At 39.0% G+C, this 19,308-nt stretch overlaps 1 protein-coding gene across 2 annotated transcripts; it reads left to right on the top strand.

The window, feature by feature from the left end:
* Positions 1–1,358: 1,358 nt before the first annotated feature.
* nmur3 (neuromedin U receptor 3) lies at positions 1,359–19,030 on the top strand. 2 transcript variants are annotated; one of them, XM_067431470.1, is made up of 3 exons: positions 1,359–1,601; positions 12,443–13,390; positions 18,312–19,030. In XM_067431470.1, exons 2-3 carry the CDS (start codon positions 12,526–12,528, stop codon positions 18,662–18,664), a joined length of 1,218 nt encoding a protein of 405 aa, XP_067287571.1. In that variant the 5' UTR covers positions 1,359–1,601; positions 12,443–12,525; the 3' UTR covers positions 18,665–19,030. The 2 variants fall into 2 exon arrangements, with proteins under 2 accessions (XP_067287571.1, XP_067287570.1); XM_067431469.1 differs by lacking the exon at positions 1,359–1,601 and adding an exon at positions 3,603–3,684.
* The last annotated feature ends 278 nt before the right edge of the window (positions 19,031–19,308 follow it).

A 19,308-nucleotide genomic window follows, 5' to 3' on the forward strand; every position in this document is an offset into this window, starting at 1 on the left:
ATAGATTTAAAAACACTAACCCATGTATCATGTATGACATGATGTATTACAATACAGATCTGTATATTATAATACAGTATAATATATACAGTATAGTATATCTGTATATTACAATACAGATCTGTATATTAAAGAACTCAAACAAAAGAACAAAACAAAGAACCTTTTCTGCTTGAATGCAGAAAATGAATTAAAAAAGGAATGTTCTGAATTAGTTTGACCCAAAGGTGTCATTATAGTGGACGGAATAGCTCATAGGCCATCCTGTTCAGAACCATTTTGTATGACTTATAGGCTATTTTCCTCAAGGCTCAATGGGACCAAAAACTGTATCCACAAGGTCAAGGATTTCTGGGGTAACACTTTAGAATACTATTCCATCATTAATAAATAACTACACAGGAACAAGTGTAATCCAGTATCAACACTCTAGTACTATTACAAGAAACTCTGATTAATAAATTAGTCTTAAAATATGTATTAACACTGACTCAATGACTCAAACACTCAAAGAAGTGACTATTTTTTTATCAGTATTCTAAAATGAATAGCATGTTAACTCTAGTAATGACTGAAGTCACTGTAAACTTTTGACTTTTTTAAAGGTTTTGGATAGTCATGACTCAAGTGTTACTACACTGCAAAAAATATTTTAAAAATAAGTTAGCTAGTTGTCTTAAAATGTTGAGTTCAGTGATATTAAGTTTTTTACTAGTGTTAATATTGCGTTATGATATGTTTTTAAATATATTTAAGCTATTTATTCATTATTGAACAGCATTTTAAAGTGTCGGTTGCAACAACAGCACTATTTGTTTTAACATTAAAGTTAAAGAGATAACTCCTAAACGACGTAGAATACAAATGTGGGAATATAATAAACGCCCAAGACACATGACGTAAGAAAACTTATTTACAGACATTTAAACAAAATGTTACAACACTTTCCTTCTGACGTAAGTCTGCGTTTGAAATACTGAGTTGATGTTGGAGACGCAACCGGATGCGCGCATGCCTATCCATCACCATCAGTTGCCCCTTTCCCTCCTGGTCCATTGAATCCACTTTAAAACGAGTCATGCATACACAATCAAAGGCAACATTTGTTTGATTTAGCCGATAAAACCCCTGACAGAAACAACCACACAGAAGGATGAAAGCCAGGTTTTGACTGCCTGAATTTGCCGAATTTCGACTGCCTGCCAAATTACTACCCCCCTCGTTGAAGTCTCTACCTGATTGCTGTGCCCCCATTGCCCCCCCAACACCACCACTTAACACACACACACACACACACACACACACACACACACACACACGTATGCACATCAGAATTCGGCGGCACAACACCGGCAACACGGTCATCTCATTGGATGTTTGGTTGCGTCCTCACCGCAAAGATTCATCATCCATGCAACTCAGTCAAGGCACAGGCACTGCAATGGTTGTAAAAGACACCCGTCATGGCTGCACGATTTTACAAAAAAAGTGATTATTTAAAGCGAGTGTTTTAACATTTTTGCGTTGCCAGGGATTTGTGTACATCATGAAGTTTAAGAGCAGTCTTGACGCGGTGCGCGTGCACCGTGGACGCGGGAAAGGTGAGTGTCTTTCTGCATTTCTTCTTTTGAAAACACTTAAAGCTTCAATTAAGTATTTCTCGAAGTACCTTTAATATATAGTTAAGTCAGCTGTAGTACAGACGAAATATGCATGCATACAATTCATACATAAAATAAATATATTACATAAATAGGCTATGATTTAATGTAAGCTGTTGCTATAAAGTAAGGCAGCTGTTTAAAATGTATATGTATGCATAATAACCACACTGAACTCACAATGCGTATTAACTCACATATTGTCGTCTCAATGTTATGATCATACAGTAGTTTTGATTTCATGTTGCTTCCTTTTTTACGCGTCGTGATTCATTTAAGGGGAGTGTGGATTGATGTTTTTTAAATAATCATTAATACTGACATACTGAGTCTTATTTTAAATAAATGAATGAAAGGGCCATAAGAATGTATTCTCTGCCCCTGTGTACACACATAAGAGGCTATGCGTTTCCACTGGTTTATATTTGAAGTGAGTTCAGCAAAAGTGGGACAGCAGGTAGAGTGGGACAAATACAGATTTTAATTGCTTTGGCGTAATTTTCACAACCAATTGGTTAATTCTCAAAACTCTTAGTAGGCTACTAATATAACAACAAATCATCAAAAGTGCACTGTTTTCAGATATGTCATCATATTTTAAAATTTGTACAAAATCACTAGGCCTATTTAACTACACAAAATAAGTGTTTAATCTATGTTTAATTCACGAAACTGCCTTTAATAAAGCTCTATTAAACTTTTGATTTGCATATCCTCTTTTTCAGTTTAATATATTTGTTTATTATTTAATCTAACTTAATTTAATGGTTGATCGATTCGTGGTCAATTAATCAAATGGTACATTTCTATATAGGTTATATTTATTCTATCGACATATACCTTGTATGCAATTTCTGATTTAAATTACCAAAATGTAATGTATTAATATTACATACATTAAGTGATTTATCTTAGATGATAACCACTATGTCCATGCACGTGTGTGTGTGTGTGTGTGTGTGTGTGTGTGTGTGTGTGTGTGTGTGTGTGTGTGTGTGTGTGTGTGTGTGTGTTGTATTTTACTATTGGTTCTGTTGCTGCATTACTTAATATGTTAAAGTTACATGAACTTAAAGGGTTACTTCAGCGATTAGCATATGGATTTATGGACTATCAGTATAAACCCTGGAGTATATTCGAAAGATCGTGCTCCCCTCTCATATCCCCCTGAGACGAGAGATTTATGCATTTTATTTCTGGAAATATTACTGCGGTGACGCAAATATCGTCAATTTGCATCATCGGTAAAATTCTCCAAGAAGTCCTCGCTGCAGCCTGTAGCACGATTACGTACTGGATCAGATCCAACACGTACTGGATGCGCATGCGCGGTGGTTTCATTCACAATTCGATGACGTCATATACGCATGCGTAATATATACATAATCGCTTGCACCAAAATAATGATTAATAACATGCTCACGCCATCAGGACACACGTTTTGCATTTTCCCTTGAATGTATAGGCTACTTGTGTTTTAAGTTCTTTGCAGATCGTGTTGCATTGTACCTTGAGGATTAAAATTACAGAGACCATTACTTGACTCATGTTTCCTTCCACTCAACAGCAAGTATGATCAGAATATATTAAAATTGTAACTGTTTTGCATGCATGTACAGCAAAACTGGGATAATTTAAGCATCACATTTATGAAAAGATAATTTATTCATCAATTAATTACTTAATAGCCTACTATTCATCAGTACTACAACTACACGGTTTAGAACATCATCTATATCGGCTACAGTATTGATCATACGTTGAGACTCGCGCATCCGCATTATAAGTTAACCCAGAGATCGGTAGGCTATGACATTGCCATAACGATCCATCCAGTACGTATTGGATCTGATCCAGCTACGTCATCGTGCTACAGGCTGCAGCGAGGTTTGGCCAGACGCTATAGCCAGCAGAGGGAGCCCTTTCCGCATGTTTTAAGCTCGCTCATGGGGGATGGGGTCGCACCGGTCGCACTCACAGCTCGGCTTAGGCATTCAGGGAAAATGGCGGCCGTTGGAGCAAAGTGAGTATTTTATCTTCTCAAGTTAATTATGAAAGTTAATCTTTATGAAAGTTAAGCTTCCAAAGGCATGAACTGAAAACGCGCCAGACTGAACACGCGCCGAGAACTACTGAACTATTGCGTGGACGCGTTTACCTCAGCTTTCATCATGAGAGCTCATTCAGCTCATCACTATGCCTGTAATCTGACTCCTGCTGTGTTTGTCCTGACACTTCCTCAGCGACTAAATCATAATATATTGAACAGACAGTTTTTAATTGTAGTGTCTGTTTTCTAACTGAACTGATTTTTTGAAGATGAACGCGGTGGCTTTGGGAATGGTCTCACAGGGCAGCGAAGCATTCTGGGAATTGTAGTCTTTCATCCCTATGAGACAAAAATACATTTTCTGTCTTTTCTCAGTCTAGAAAGCACCAAATTTAAAAATAATTTCACATTTCTACTACATTAATGACCCAGTTTAAATACAGATTCATCTCCCCAGCGCTGAAGTACCCCTTTAAATGAACTACATATAAATGTTGTGTGATGAGTAGGGGTAAGGTTAGTGTAAGGCAATAGAATATACAATTTGTACAGTATAAAATTGTATATTAAAAAAAAATTACGTTTAAAGTCCGCAGATCCATTGTAAAAAAAAAATGCATATCTCCAATTGAAAAATTTCAAGTGACTGATCACATCTACATTTTTCAGTTGGCCGATTTGAATTTCTGTGAATTAAATTGCATCAATTCACAGAATTGCAGTTTGGCCAACTGAAAAATGCAGATGTGATCAGTCACTAGAAAATGTTCAATTGGAGACATTTTTTTTTTTTTTACAGTGTAGTGAACCAGACGTACGTGTGTGTGTGTGTGTGTGTGTGTGTGTGTGTGTGTGTGTGTGTGTGAAAAAGAGAGATTGTAGTGTGTGAACATAAAGCAGGATAGAGTGCAAGGGAGAGGGAACTGTGTAACATCAAACTGATCAGAGATGCATCAGGGAGACAGATGTCATTAAATACAGCATTTTAAATGACAGTAGGCTATGTATGTCATCGCCATGTTATGCTGTAAACAGATTACCATGTTAGAGACTGCCACATTACTGTAATTCACCACTATAAAGGTAAACTACAGTATAGATTCATATGGGTATATAGAGTCAGACCATTCTGCAAACACGTTTGACCCGTTGGTAATTTAGAACAGAATTTAAGTTTCAAATTTTAAATTAAGAGTCACACCTCCGTTAACCTAATGCTGTTAAACTGAATATATGAAGTGAAACAAACTTTTCTTAAATATCCACAACACAAACAACACATTTTTGTCACTATAGCAACAGTAGAGCCTGTTAATACACCCCTCCCCCTCCTCCCAGGGCCTCGCACATCAAGTTAGCGCAGGGCCTTGCACCCACCATCTAGTGTGTGATCGAAAGGTGTGATGAAGTATGACACAGCCATGAGGTTTTGTGCTAGAACAGGGTCAATTATACAGTAAATGTTCTCTCTGTGCCATTTGACTGACTCTCTCATTTCTGTCAATGGGGGGAGGGGGAGATGTGAGGGAGGATTTTTCAGCTGGCACTTTTCACTGCGCTGAGTCGAAGTACTCTCAAAAGTGCTATTCCGCCATACATTAAAGTTCCATTTTAACCCGCTAAGAAATGCGCCACGTTTTATTTTGTCACCATACTGTCGTTCAAATATTAGTGTAACTGTATTTAAATAGGGAAAACGTGGAGGTGTTTGGACGCTTCTAACTTGATCTCTGTTTGGTACAATAGTGAATGAAGTGGGCTTAGTGGGCTAAGCTAAATGCTATCAGAATGTCACCGCGGGTCAGAGAGATTAATAGCACGCACTGAGACGAGAGAGGTATGTGTCATCAACTTTTTTAGTTTATTCTTAGCTAAAAACACTTAGTTCTTTCAAAAATATATGTGCTCATTAATGTATATTTACTTCTTTCAAGTAATAAAGTATTTTCGTAAGTTTATAATATGCCATTGAAAATACACGGGTGAGGGGTTCGAATGCCGGTCGCCATGTTGCCTCTCCATCTTGAAAGTACATTAGCCAAAGAGGGACATACCCGTAAATTCAAGCTTCGCCTTTTCCGTTTAAACACTCGATGGCACCGTGTCGAATGTGAAGAGGGGGGTTGCCATGTTAATCTTGGACTAAATTGGCCACCGTAGGAGTTAAAACGAAATCAGAATTGAGAGGAACAGAAACTATTATTCACTGGATGGTCATATACCTTTTCACCGCTAGATGGGGGGAAATATCACACAGTGTAGCTTTAAGGGATTAACACAGTTTAATATGAAAACGCGGTGGAGTATCCCTTTAAAAACTAATACTTATGTACTTTCACTTAAGTAAATAGTAATAATAGTAATTACATGCAATTTATACTTTATTTTGACAGATACATATTTGCACCTCAGTATTGGTGCACATTAACGGGATGCAATAATAATAGTGTAAATGATTATACTTATTATTAAATGGATGCCACCTTAATGGGACAATAAAAGCTCTCCCTACACCTACCCCTACATAATAAATGCTTTTAACATTTCGTTTGGCACTTTATTTCCATTTTTAGAACATTGTCATAATTTTCTTTGAAAGTAAATGCCTTTCCGATGTGATGGAAAAAGAGAGAAGAGCGAGCTCGGCAAAAGGCGGATTCGAGCCCGGGTCCTTAAGCCTTACACTTTACCACAGAAGGCGTTGAAGTAAGCATGTCTTTATTTTAAATCTTGTTTGGCCCAACCAGACGTTGTTAGGCAGCGCTAATGCGCATAGCACTTGCCAACAAGCCACTCTATTCGCACTTGGTAAAGATGCCGTCTTGGTAAAGATGCCGAAAAGATGCTGTCTGGAAGTTGCAGTTGTTGGTCAGTTTGTGTTTAAATATATTTTTTTTTACAAACGTTTTCTCCTTCTGATGTTATTTTGAATGAGAAATTACTATTGTAGTGATTCGTTATCACCGAATTTTGCTGTAGATCGTTAACCGTTAGGCTGCCTCAGTCACAAGGTACTGTAGGGGAATTTACAGTTAAGACACGACAACCAGAAATGAGGAATGAAGACCAGGAGTCAGAGATGCATTCAAGTGAAGAACATTTGCTGAAATATAGTGTGCAGTTTCATCAGCAGAAGTAAGCTTCAGCACGGAATTTGTAGGCTGCTGTGTATACGCACTCAATAGAACAGCAATAATACTCTAACACAGGTCACTAATCTCAATCATTAAATCAGGTTGAATGATTCTGATTGGTTAAAACATAGATAACTTAGAAATTCTCCACATATGGACATGTAGATCGAAGCATGTCTCCATTGATTTCAATTAATGTCATGTATCAGTGTTTCTGGGCTCCAGTTTGTCTGGAAGATGATCATTTTATCTTCCCTCTGTGCCAGTTGTTCACTTCATGAAAATCAGGACCTGTACCAAAGGATACTGACACACAGATACACAGTTTCTTCATGGTTGGATTTGGTTGGTCAAGATCTGATCAGGAAACGTTCCCCAAAACAAACTGATAATATGCACTTTCTCTGGTCAGACAATTCTTCATTATTCTCTAGTGATTGAAGATAAAAAAAAGCAAATGCTTTAACTATGAACTGGTCGTGTATAAAGGGTCCTGCACACTGTACGAGTTTTCAAAATCCTTTGCTAATGTTGCTTGTCAGACTGTACGAACATGATCCTAGATGTAATACATGTCTGTAGGATCTCAGTTGTCATTATTGACAGTACGATAGTCAAGGCGCGCTAAAATGGACACGCTAGAAAACTCGTCCAGGGTGTTTTATATCATCAATCAATGACACGTTCGGTTGACAGTGAGCTGCATTACACGCGGGACAGAAATGCTGGCTACAAAGAAATCTCTAGCTCTCGTTTTGGTCATAGTTTGTCTTGAAAAACCAAGATATTTAAAGGTCGTCGTAGGAGAAGTCACACTGCAGGATTGCGCACCAAATCTTCTGACACTGCCAGCATTTCATGTGAGGTCAAATTTGATCGCAGCGGTCATTAATCGGCTGCCGGCGAACATGTCAAACTAACGATCAAAGACGACAGATTTTAACCTAGGATCAGAGGAATCTTTTAGGATTTGCTAAACTTGTCTCAGACAGCCAAAATCGCACAGTGTGTGGACCCAGCTTTAGGTGACCCCATGTGACATAGGCTGATTATTAACTTGATTACAAACCACTGAAATATATTAAACCGAAAGTACATTTAAAGGGGGGGTGAAACACTCAGTTTCAGTCAGTGTCATGTCAATCTTGAGTACCTATAGAGTAGCATTGCATCCTGCATATCTCCGAAAAGTCTTTATTTTTTTAATAATTATATAAGAAAGATGCGCTGTTCCGAGTCTTTCCGAAAAAAGCCGAGCGGGTGGGGGCGTGTCGTGTGAGCGGAGCTAAAGAATGACGTGTGCTCGCTGCTGCTATTGTGTTGAGTCGAGTGCGTCGTAAAGCTGTGTCATCCCTAACAGCGGGAAAAAAACTTTATTCAAAATAAAAATATGGCTTTTAATCAGATACAGCCATACATCTATGATCCGGAATCAGACCCAGAGGCTGCAGTTGAACAGGAGCAGCAGCAAAAACGACTAGAGCAGGACGTCTCTATGTGGTACAAGTTATACACTAACTATATAATATGCTTAGCGGCTTGTGTTATTTACATATTTATACTTGAATTATATCGTCGTATTTTTGTCTTTGAAGGTGTACATGTGGGAAGTGCAGTTGTGCACGTGTGTTTGTGTGTTTACGCGTGGTTTGTGTAGACAGTAAGCGGACTAAAAAAAACACAGACATTTGAAGCAGTCTCACTCACCCTTCTAACGTTGGGACTGCTCCATCCTTTAGCATTAGGCGATTGGGAAAATCCGGCGTCGAGCTGGGCCTTGTTTATGAAACAGTCGGCACCGAAATGCAGCGAACAGATATAAACATTCGCGCAACTCAGTTGCTGATCCGGAAAAGCAAATTACATCCACTGTTGCCTTACCGCGGGGTTTTGGGGGAATCTGTGCAGGACTGTCTTGGTCTGGCAACCAAAAACGCACTTTTTTGGTGACATTGTTATGTGCACATCACCTGTCCAGCAGCCTACGAGCCAGCGCTTTGATGGGGGTAGCCTGTTACTTTCGCTCTCTCCCTCTCTCTCCCTCTCTCTCTCTCACGTGCTTCCGGTAGAATTGTCCGTAAGGCCCATACAAGGAAATTTATGAACGAACGAACGGACTCTGTCGCTTAGTTACGTGCATCCCATCACCGTTTAACTGCTGTCAATCAGCGTCAGATTCATCACAGTTAAAATCCTCCACATTCAGTTTCATTTCCTACCGTATTGGAGAGAAATGTAGTAGCACATTGATTTGCCATGTGTGGGTCTTTAATGCAGAGACTCTCCTTGTGTTTGCAGTTGAAATATAATGATGCATTTAAGAGTTAGCGGCCAAACGTATCATTACAAAAGTTCACAATGCTGCTGCAGGTGAAAAATAATGTGGATAGCACTGAATAAATATTTTTTCGTCAGGTTAAATACTGATAATTTATCACTCAAACCGTTATCTAAAGCTCTCAACTTAACCGTCTGGGTCGCACATCTGTCATGTTTGTAGTTTTTTAAACACTTTTTATCCGTGTTTGTAATTCTAATCGAATCATCGTCCAACTCGCAATGGGTTGTGGGCAATATCAGCCGTTAAGAGTGTGCGCCGATCCGCACTTCGAATTTTGACCGGAAATAGTAAAACCATCCGGGTATCTTTGGAGAACTCTTTTCAGCATACTGCGATTTGGGACATATTAATTCTATTTTTCGAATACTAGTTAGTATGGATAGTATGCGAATTGGGATGCAGAGAAAGTTGTCTTGACATGTTTTATACATCTTGGCCAATTTGGTTGTATGAGTAAATTAATTGTACATATTTATTCTCTAAAAGCTGGGCTTATTTGGCAAACATTAGGCTACTGAATTCCTGACATGGGTCAAACCCTCATTCAGCTCTCAGATACCAAATACAGACATTGCCTGTAACATAAATACCTGAATATATAGGCCTACCTTTTTTTTTTAGAAAACAATTTCCAATTCATTATAGAATACAAGAAGAAGAAATGCACATCCACATATATTTAACAAGCGAAGTATTTATCATAATGCACTTTAATAAGAAGATACTTTTTAAACACAGCGCATTACGCGTTCACGGACAGTCGGCATCTTGGAAAACAGTCTCGACTGGTCGAGCCACAAGCACTGTTCTAAGTGATGAACTGTGACTTGGAACATCATATGGTCCGTTGTTTCCGGAAGAAAACACTGAACGCAACAGAGAAAATAAAAATAAAAATGTCCATGTTATTACATTTCACAAACTTAATTCCTATCGAACAGCTCACTTAGAACAGCGCTCGTGGATTGATGAGTCGAGACTGTTTTCCAAGATGGCGCCTGTCCGTGAACTTGTAATGTACTGTGTTTATAAAGTATCTTCTTATTAAACTGTTTGTAGACTTACAAAGTTCTCAATGCTTCGGTTTGCATGTAGAGACCCTCATTATGCTACCGTGTTAGTGTGAGGCTATTTTGAGCCTTGTTAGTGGTATTAACTAGCGATTTAATTTTACTACCCGGTGCCCCATAGACAAGCGTTATAAGCTAATCTGTTTTTAGAGATAAAACTCTTTACATTTGATTTTCATGAAAACGCATCCCAGAGAACCATCTACCCGGTAACCATCTGTTAATTACACCGAGGGTCATTTCTCACCGGACTGGTCCTTTAAAATTGAACATTGGTCTGGGGAGTCTGCTCTGTATTTTCTACTGCAGGAGAGGTGGGATCAACGAGCATTATTCGAATGACTCTGTACGCAATTGGTTAGTCCTTCAACCAATCAGACCACAAGAGGCGTGATCAACAGGCAACGACCCATCGTTTCTCTATCTGTCATCGTGTTAAACCTTCCAATAGCGCACCAGGTGGATAAGCCAGTCTTTTATTGTAACAGCAAAAGTGTATCAGAAGCAGAAGAAATGAATGTTCGCGTTTCCAGACTGAGTTGCCAGGCGTAATCAAATCGCTGGCAGATCAGGCTGGGTTTACCCAGTCTAGTGAATCAGTATATCGTGTACATGAATTCAGGCACTGGTAAGGACGATAATGGACGTTGGCTCACTACACATTGGGACACTGATGATTCTATTTATAGCGACATGACAAGTCCTCATTGTACAACATCATTGGTATTTATGAACGGAAGAGCTGATATCTTTCTGGCAATACTTGTAATGTTAAAGTGCATTATGATAAATACATTGCTCTTTAAATACGTGTAACATTTCAGCCGTAAATAAATTCTAAATGTTAGCTAGATTATGACTAACCATGACTTCCATTAGGGGAAGATATTGTGCATCGATGCTCCCTGGTTTTCACTGTATGTTGTGGGACTTTTTAGGGAGCGAACGTTACAGTGCCCTGGAAGGATTCTGTGATTGAAACAGCTCTTAAAAGGGCAGATTCCCTGATCAGTACCCTGACTACGGAATTAGAGAGCTGACTGAGACGCACCCAAGGACATTTATGAGATTTATTTGGAGTTGATCCGAATCACTTCAGGCAATTATATGTACTTGACATGAGCTTGATGATTAAGGGTGCATATCAATCAGCTCCCTAGCTCCTGTGCTCATGAATCAGTATATTGGGTATATGAATTCAGGCACTAGTAAGAACGGTAATGGACACTGGCTCATACATATTGGGACACTGACTCTATATCCGGCAACATGACAGCATCCTCATTGTACAACATCATTACTGGTATTTATGAACAACAGCAGAGCTAATAGCTTTCTTACATTACTTGTGTTATTTAAACTGTTTTAGTGGTATTAACTAGAGATTTAATTTCACTACCCGGTGCCCCATAGATAAGCGTTATAAGCTAATCTGTTTTTAGAGATAAAACTCTTTTACATGCGATTTCCATGTAAAAAATTAAAAAAATTCCTTTATATTGTATTTCCAACGATCTAGTCTGTAACCATCTGTTAATTACACCTAGGTTAATTTCTCACCGGAGTTGTCCTTTAAATTTAAATTGACCTTTGTTTTGGTGATAGCCAGACAACTTATTCACAAGCTCAGGAGCTAAAGCACAAGAAACAAATTTAGTCTTTTTCAAGGACCATATTACATATGAACATTACCACAAAACATAGACTTCTGGTAATCCATACTCTGGTCTCATGAGCCCAAATCAATAATTTTAGCTCTAACAGCATCCAAAATAAATGGTAATGTAAGGGGAAGAAGTACAGTGAGAAGTCCCTGGTGCCCACGGTGAAGGTCGGTGGTAGTGCTGTTCTTATATTAGTTTGTATGAGTATTCCCTGCGTGTTTGGGCACTTTTTTTTTAACATGACATGACTCAACACGACAATGACTCCCATGGTGAAAATCAAAAATTGTGGCCAGTGAAAATGCTGATTGGCTAGTAACTTTGGAAACCCTAAAGGTGATTTGGTGGCAAGAAAACCCATGCTGTATTGAATTGTTCGGGATTATTCAAATCACTTTGGAATTGAGGAAATAACAATAATTAAAATACAAATGCAGATAGTAAACCTACTGCTTGCTAATGTACCTCAACCTTTATATTGTATAGTCAGCATTTTATATTGTGTAAATCTGTTTGACACAGGTCTCCATCATGCTGAAGGTGCAATCTGAGAGGGATCGTTTAATCTGAGAGGGAACCTTTAATCGTTTCACCCGTGGATTCCCATGATGGCTCTGATCTGCCTTTGCGAGTCTATGAATGGATCAGACCAGGGTCATGTGTTCTGCAACAGCACTACATTCAACTTCACCGGCAACGAGAGTGGGCTCTGTCAACTTCAGACCGTGGATGAAGTTCTGTTTAGACTTTTGGGCCCTAGACGATCCCCTTTCTTCTTCCCCGTAACTTTTACGTACATCCTCATCTTCATCACAGGGGTCTTGGGAAACCTCCTCACTTGCACTGTGATCACTAAAGACAGGAAGATGCAGACACCCAGCAACCTATATCTCTTTAGCCTGGCCATCTCGGACCTGCTGGTGCTGCTCTTTGGGATGCCGCTGGAAATTTATGAGCTGTGGCAGAACTACCCTTTCCCCTTTGGCGAAAGCATCTGCTGCTTCAAGATCTTCTTATTCGAGACGGTTTGTTTTGCTTCCGTGCTCAACGTTACAGTGCTGAGTGTGGAACGCTACATAGCTGTGATTTACCCGCTCAAAACCCGCTACGCCATTACCAACAAGCATGCTCAAAGGGTCATTGCCAGCGTTTGGGCTCTGTCCTTGCTCTGTGCCATCCCGAACACCTCGCTTCATGGCCTGCAGTACCAGTACCTGCCAGAGAGGGTTCTGGAGTCAGCTACCTGCAACCTGCTCAAGCCTAAATGGGTGTATAATTTGGTGGTCCAGGTCACCACCGTGCTGTTTTATTTTGTCCCCATGATGATGATAAGTGTGCTCTATATGATGATTGGTCTGACACTGGGCAGGGGACTGAAGCAGAGGAAGGGCAAGCTGGGCAAACACAGCAACGACAGCTGGAAAGTCCATCTGGGCAGTCGACCGAGGAGGCAGGTCATCAAGATGCACTGTGAGTGAAGGCCTGATATTTAAAGTAAAAACTAAATTACAAAACTGGACAATGTAGTGTTTTTTTTTAAAAAGTATTATTTATATATTACTACTATTATTTTTATTAATATATTAAAGTAGCTTTAATTTCCCACTATTTTTAGTAATTTTGCTATGTTTTGTTATATTATTTAGGTTTCATTTATATTCATTTTAAGTTTAGATTTAGTTGTATACATCATCTTACTTGAAGGGTTAGTTCACCCAAAAATCAAAATTAAGTCATTAATTCCTCACCCTCATGCCATTCCCAACCCATAAGACAAATGAAGATATTTTTTATGAAATCGGAGAGCTCTCTCGCCCCACAAAAACAGGAATTTAATTACCACTTTCAAGGCCCAGAAAAGTAGTAAAGACATTAAGTTAAAATAGTCCTTGTTACTACAGTGGTTCAACTTTAATTTTATGAAACGACAAGAATAGTTTTTGTTCGCAAAAATATAATAGAAACATAGAACTATGACGTGCTGCTCTGTTTACACTGCGTTGACAGCATAAGAGTCTGACACAGACTTGAAAAAACTGATGAAAAAAGTCTTTATTTTTGATTGTTTTTTGCGTATTCTCGTCGCTTCATAAAATTAAAGCTACGCTATGTAACTTTTCCAACCGCTAGAGGGCGCATATTCAAAACAAAGGCGTAGTTTGATGATGCCGAGTTTGAGCTCAGAATCTTGGGAAATGTGATCTTCACTAGCCTGACAAGCCAGACCCACATCAAGATGTTTGGTCTGGAAACTCACCATTGACAGGGCTTAATCCGAGGGGTGGGATAAACGGTCGTCTTTTAAACTCCCTCTGCACGCCGTGCATGCAATTGGATAGCCCTACAACCAACCAGAGCAACGAAGGTGACGCAGAGCTAACGTTAGTTGACAAATTAAACATTCGCCGTATCCGGTCGGCAAAACTCTGAACACATCTTCCCTTTTTAAGAATGACTTCAGTGCCGTTCTTTGTTCTTTTCACAGAAAAAAACGTAACTCTAAGTCTTCCAGAGTCGCGGTCAAAGCTGATTCGAAAGACCGCCGTTTGCCAGCTTCTGTGTTTACAAGAAGCACACAAGCGCAACTCGGCCGTCATTAAGTTAAGCCCCGCCCACCGACTCTATACACGATGCAGTTGGCCCGAACCAGAGTGTGGTTTTTACAGCTAAGAAGTGTATTGAGAGTTGCTGCCGCTAGGGTGCATCTAGATTTCTAGGCAAGATCTTCACCTCACAGCTGGTGGAAAAGAATCGGGATAGGACTCGGACAGAAATCATGTTCATGAATGCGATTATTAAAGTTACTGTAGTATGAAGCAGAGCAGGACAGAGTGTTGTGGAGCTGAGCAAATGAAAGCCACACAAGGCTTGCGAGCAACGGGACTTTTATTATGACGTTATACAGTCGTCGCTGCCATTTCCGCTTTTGCGGTCATGACTATGAGGTAACGCAGCCCTGGTTATCATATTAGATACATTTAAATGTGTTTAAAATTATGACGTCACTCTGTGCGTTCGCTCGCTAGTTGCTGTGACACTTGTTAACACTGCTAAGAGTAAAGCGTTTCTGCCAAATAAAACTGGAAACCATGGGTAATGCAGATATGAGACAGCTGACAGGCAACTCCCTCAGACGTCCCGGCTCCATGGTTAAAATAGCAATTTTCTCACAATTTACTAATATTTGGAAACATTTGGGATATTTTAAGAACTCAACTGAACAAAATATATAAAACTGGCCTGGTGGTTTTTGAATATTTTACTGCAAAAATACTACGTGCACCTTAAAGGTTTCTGAGCCTTGAAAGTGGTAATTAAATTGCTGTCTATGTGGGTTCAGAAAGCTCTCAGATTTAATCAAAAATCTTAATTTGTGATGAAGGTCTTAAGGGTTTGGAACAGAATGAGGGTAATTAATGACAGAATCTGAACATTTTGGGGTGAACTATCCCTTTAAGCAACAGTTCTAATTTTCATGTAGGTTAATTTTTATAGTGCAATGTACATACAATTCTATAATTCCACCATTATTCCACAATCAAGATGGTGCTTTAGACTAGAGCCATGTACAAATAAATAAATAGATAAGTCTTCAGTGTACATGATGATATATTTTTTTCAAAAGTACTGTTAATGTAATTATGCATAAAACATTCTTTTAACAATAAAGGCCACAGCGTGTTGGCCACCACATTTATATTTAAGATATGTACGTATTTTCTCATTTCAAACTACTTATTTTCATTTGTTTGCTTTTGTATATCATTATGACAAATCCAAATTAGTAGCATCCCTAATCCACTGGCATGGAAAGTCCAAATGTAATGTAAAAGCCTGCAGAGCATCATTTAAATGTCTAAATAAATCCATCTGGATGGTTTTAATTTTTGAAGCAGTAAAATCTGTAGCCAAACAACTGTTTAAACTCACCCCCGTCCCCCTCAAAACAATCTGTACGCCTTTCCTTAATGGCTGTGATTCTATTCCCAGAGCATCTGCCACTTCTTAGCAGACTTTATCGTCTTATAATGACTTTGAACCTACATGATGAATGCGACCTAGATGCATTAATAGAGCATGCACGTCTATACAATTATACACTGTAAGGGCACAATTTACTCACCGTTAAAGCTATTAACTTATAGACTCTTATAAGCTATAAGCTCATGCATTGCCATTCTAGGGTTTACTTTAGTGTTTGAAAGATACTTTGGTTGTCCTGAAAGGAAATTTCAAAGCTTGCATTTTGATTTGATATATATACACACTCACCTAAAGGATTATTAGGAACACCTATTCAGTTTCTCATTAATGCAATTATCTAATCAGCCAATCACATGGCAGTTTCTTGAATGCATTTAGGGGTGTGGTCCTGGTCAAGACAATCTCCTGAACTCCAAACTGAATGTCAGAATGGGAAAGAGGGCCAGTCTGAGTATTTCACAATCTACTCAGTTACTGGGATTTTCACGTACAACCATTTCTAGTGTTTACAAAGAATTTCAGCAAAGCATTTGTGAAGCCACAACACGCACAACCATGAGGCGGATGGGCTACAACAACAAAAGAGCCCATCGGTTACCACTCATCTCCACTACAAATAGCAAAAAGAGGCTACAATTTGCACAAGCTCACCAAAATTGGACAGTTGAAGACTGGAAAAATGTTGCCTGGTCTGATGAGTCTCAGTTTCTCTTGAGACATTCAGATGGTAGAGTCAGAATTTGGCGTAAACAGAATGAGAACATGGATCCATCATGCGTTGTTACCACTGTGCAGGTTGGTGGTGGTATTGTAATGGTGTGGGGGATGTTTTCTTGGCACACTTTAGGCCCCTTAGTGCCAACTAAGGTGCGTTTAAATGCCACGTAGTTTAAATGCCACTGCCTACCTGAGTATTGTTTCTGACCATGTCCATCCCTTTATGACCACCATATACCCATCCTCTGATGGCTACTTCCAGCAGGATAATGCACCAAGTCACAAAGCTCGAATAATTTTAAATTGGTTTCTTGAACATGACAATGAGTTCACTGTACTAAAATGGCCCCCAAAGTCACCAGATTTCAACCCAATAGAACATCATTGGGACGTGGTGGAATCTCCATCAACTGCAAGATTCTATCCTATCAATATGGGCCAACATTTCTAAAGAATGCTTTCAGGACCTTGTTGAATCATTGCCATGTAGAATTAAGGCAGTTCTGAAGGTGAAACGGGGTCAAACACAGTATTAATATGGTGTTCCTAATAATCCTTTAGGTGAGTGTATATATAAAAACAAACATTGACTGTACTAATAAAATAAAAATAGCTTTTTTTTTAGTTTTTTGCATCATGCCTTGCATGACTTACCACTTCAGTTTTCCTATACATTACTGATAAACCACGACCATTTATTCTGCATAGTCACTGTCAATATTGAGTACAGTTGAACACTGAATTTATAAAAATCGCCCATTGCAATGGAAGACATCGATCCATGCAAACACAGCTGTGAGTTTCCTTGACGCATTTGTGTTCAGTTAGGAATTGTGTGCTGATTTATTAGATATGTTTATATGCACCCAAATAATGTTTAGAGTCAGATTGATGGCTCAACTGGACCAAAAAACCTTCATGTAAACACCTCAGACGATCCGATTGAGCTCAATCCCAATGTAATTTCAATCAGATTGAAATGGCTGGTGTAGGCCTGAAATAATCCAAAACACATGCAGGAAAAATGTAAATACCGTACTTAAATCCGGCTATTTTCTTATTTGGATTCAAAAACACCTTGTGCACGTGCTTATGTACAAAGGTTTTATGCAGGAATGTGCATATGTTTATTTACATCAAATGTCTTATGAACTGGTCTGTGGAGGAGACTTAATATTTACTAAATATTTGCAACAAAAATAAAAAGTGGTGGTATACTGACAAGACATTATCGCAGTGGCTTTCTACAGTTCCGAATGTGGTGACTGGGGAGGCTACTATGCATGCGCTCAAGTTTTGTTTGGAAAATTTGTAATGCACATGTAAACTTATATGTGAATGGGATTGCAATGTTTTATTTAATTTTCAGAAATCCTATTTTTCTGAAATCGGACTATTCATTCTGATTGAAGAAAATTAGTGTATGGAAACATACCTATTTCATCGAGCGAGCAAAGTTCATCTGCTAAAAACTAAAAAGCTGTGCTTGCATATTTGTGAAAAATAGGTTCCTGGCCTAAATAAATACCTGACTGCGCCTGACAGATCAGAATGAAGTATTCTAGATAGAGACTGAGATGCCAGGGGATTTCTAGGCATGATGCCTAGAGTAGTCTTTGAATCTGAGGGCTTATTTCACAGTTGATTGTATAGTTGATTTACTTGATTTCTTCTTCCTCTCTTCCTGTAGTTGTGGTGGTATTAGTGTTTGCCATCTGCTGGGCTCCGTTCCACATTGACCGACTCTTGTGGAGCTTCATCACAAGTTGGACGGACCACATGTATAACATATTTGAATATGTGCACATTATCTCGGGCGTGCTCTTCTACCTCAGCTCTGCTGTTAACCCCATTATATACAACCTGCTCTCCAGTCGTTTTCGGGAACGGTTTCAAGCGCTGGTGTGCAATCGGCTGTCCAGGAGCTCTTCCATGCCTTTCTATGTCATCCCCAAAGACCCACCTACTGATTTCCAAGAGCAGGAGCGTGGGCGGCCCACTTCCTTTTGTCGTTATCATCAGCAGGTTGGAACAGGAGAATGAATGCTTTCATGGGAGAAAACATGGTCTGTGATTTCATCTCACTAAGAATAGAAAAAGAAGGTGAAGCAAAACATGTCATTTACAATACTGTAAATAAATGGCGATTCCTTAAATCTACATGTAAATAGACATAGGTTTGAATTGATATGGACTATACCATTCAACTTATGCTAACCAGCATAGTCATGTTATAAAAAAATGTATATGCTGTACAACGTTAGTGGAAAAACAGCAGACGACAAGGTCATTGATTCATAAATGACAAAACTGCTGTCATCTATCTATCTATCTATCTATCTATCTATCTATCTATCTATCTATCTATCTATCTATCCATCCATCCATCCATCCATCCATCCATCCATCCATCCATCTCTGTCGTCGTCTGTCTGTCTGTCTATCTTTCTATCTCTGTCGTCGTCTGTCTATCTATCCATCTCTGTCGTCTGTCTGTCTGTCTATCTCTGTCGTTTGTTTGTCTGTCTGTCTGTCTATCTATTTATCTCTGTCTGTCTGTCTGTCTGTCTGTCTGTCTGTCTGTCTGTCTGTCTGTCTGTCTGTCTGTCTGTCTGTCTATCTATCTATCTATCTATCTATCTATCTATCTATCTATCTATCTATCTATCTATCTATCTATCTATCTA

This window comes from Pseudorasbora parva, chromosome 22, assembly GCF_024679245.1.
Source record: "Pseudorasbora parva isolate DD20220531a chromosome 22, ASM2467924v1, whole genome shotgun sequence".
Classification (NCBI taxonomy): domain Eukaryota; kingdom Metazoa; phylum Chordata; class Actinopteri; order Cypriniformes; family Gobionidae; genus Pseudorasbora; species Pseudorasbora parva.

Bases quoted from the DNA above. Each gene is read 5' to 3' on its own strand.
- nmur3 (XM_067431470.1), top strand. From the start codon at position 12,526: ATGATGGCTCTGATCTGCCTTTGCGAGTCTATGAATGGATCAGACCAG. The intron at 13,391-18,311 runs GTGAGTGAAGGC...CTCTTCCTGTAG, and splicing joins GCAGGTCATCAAGATGCACT to TTGTGGTGGTATTAGTGTTT.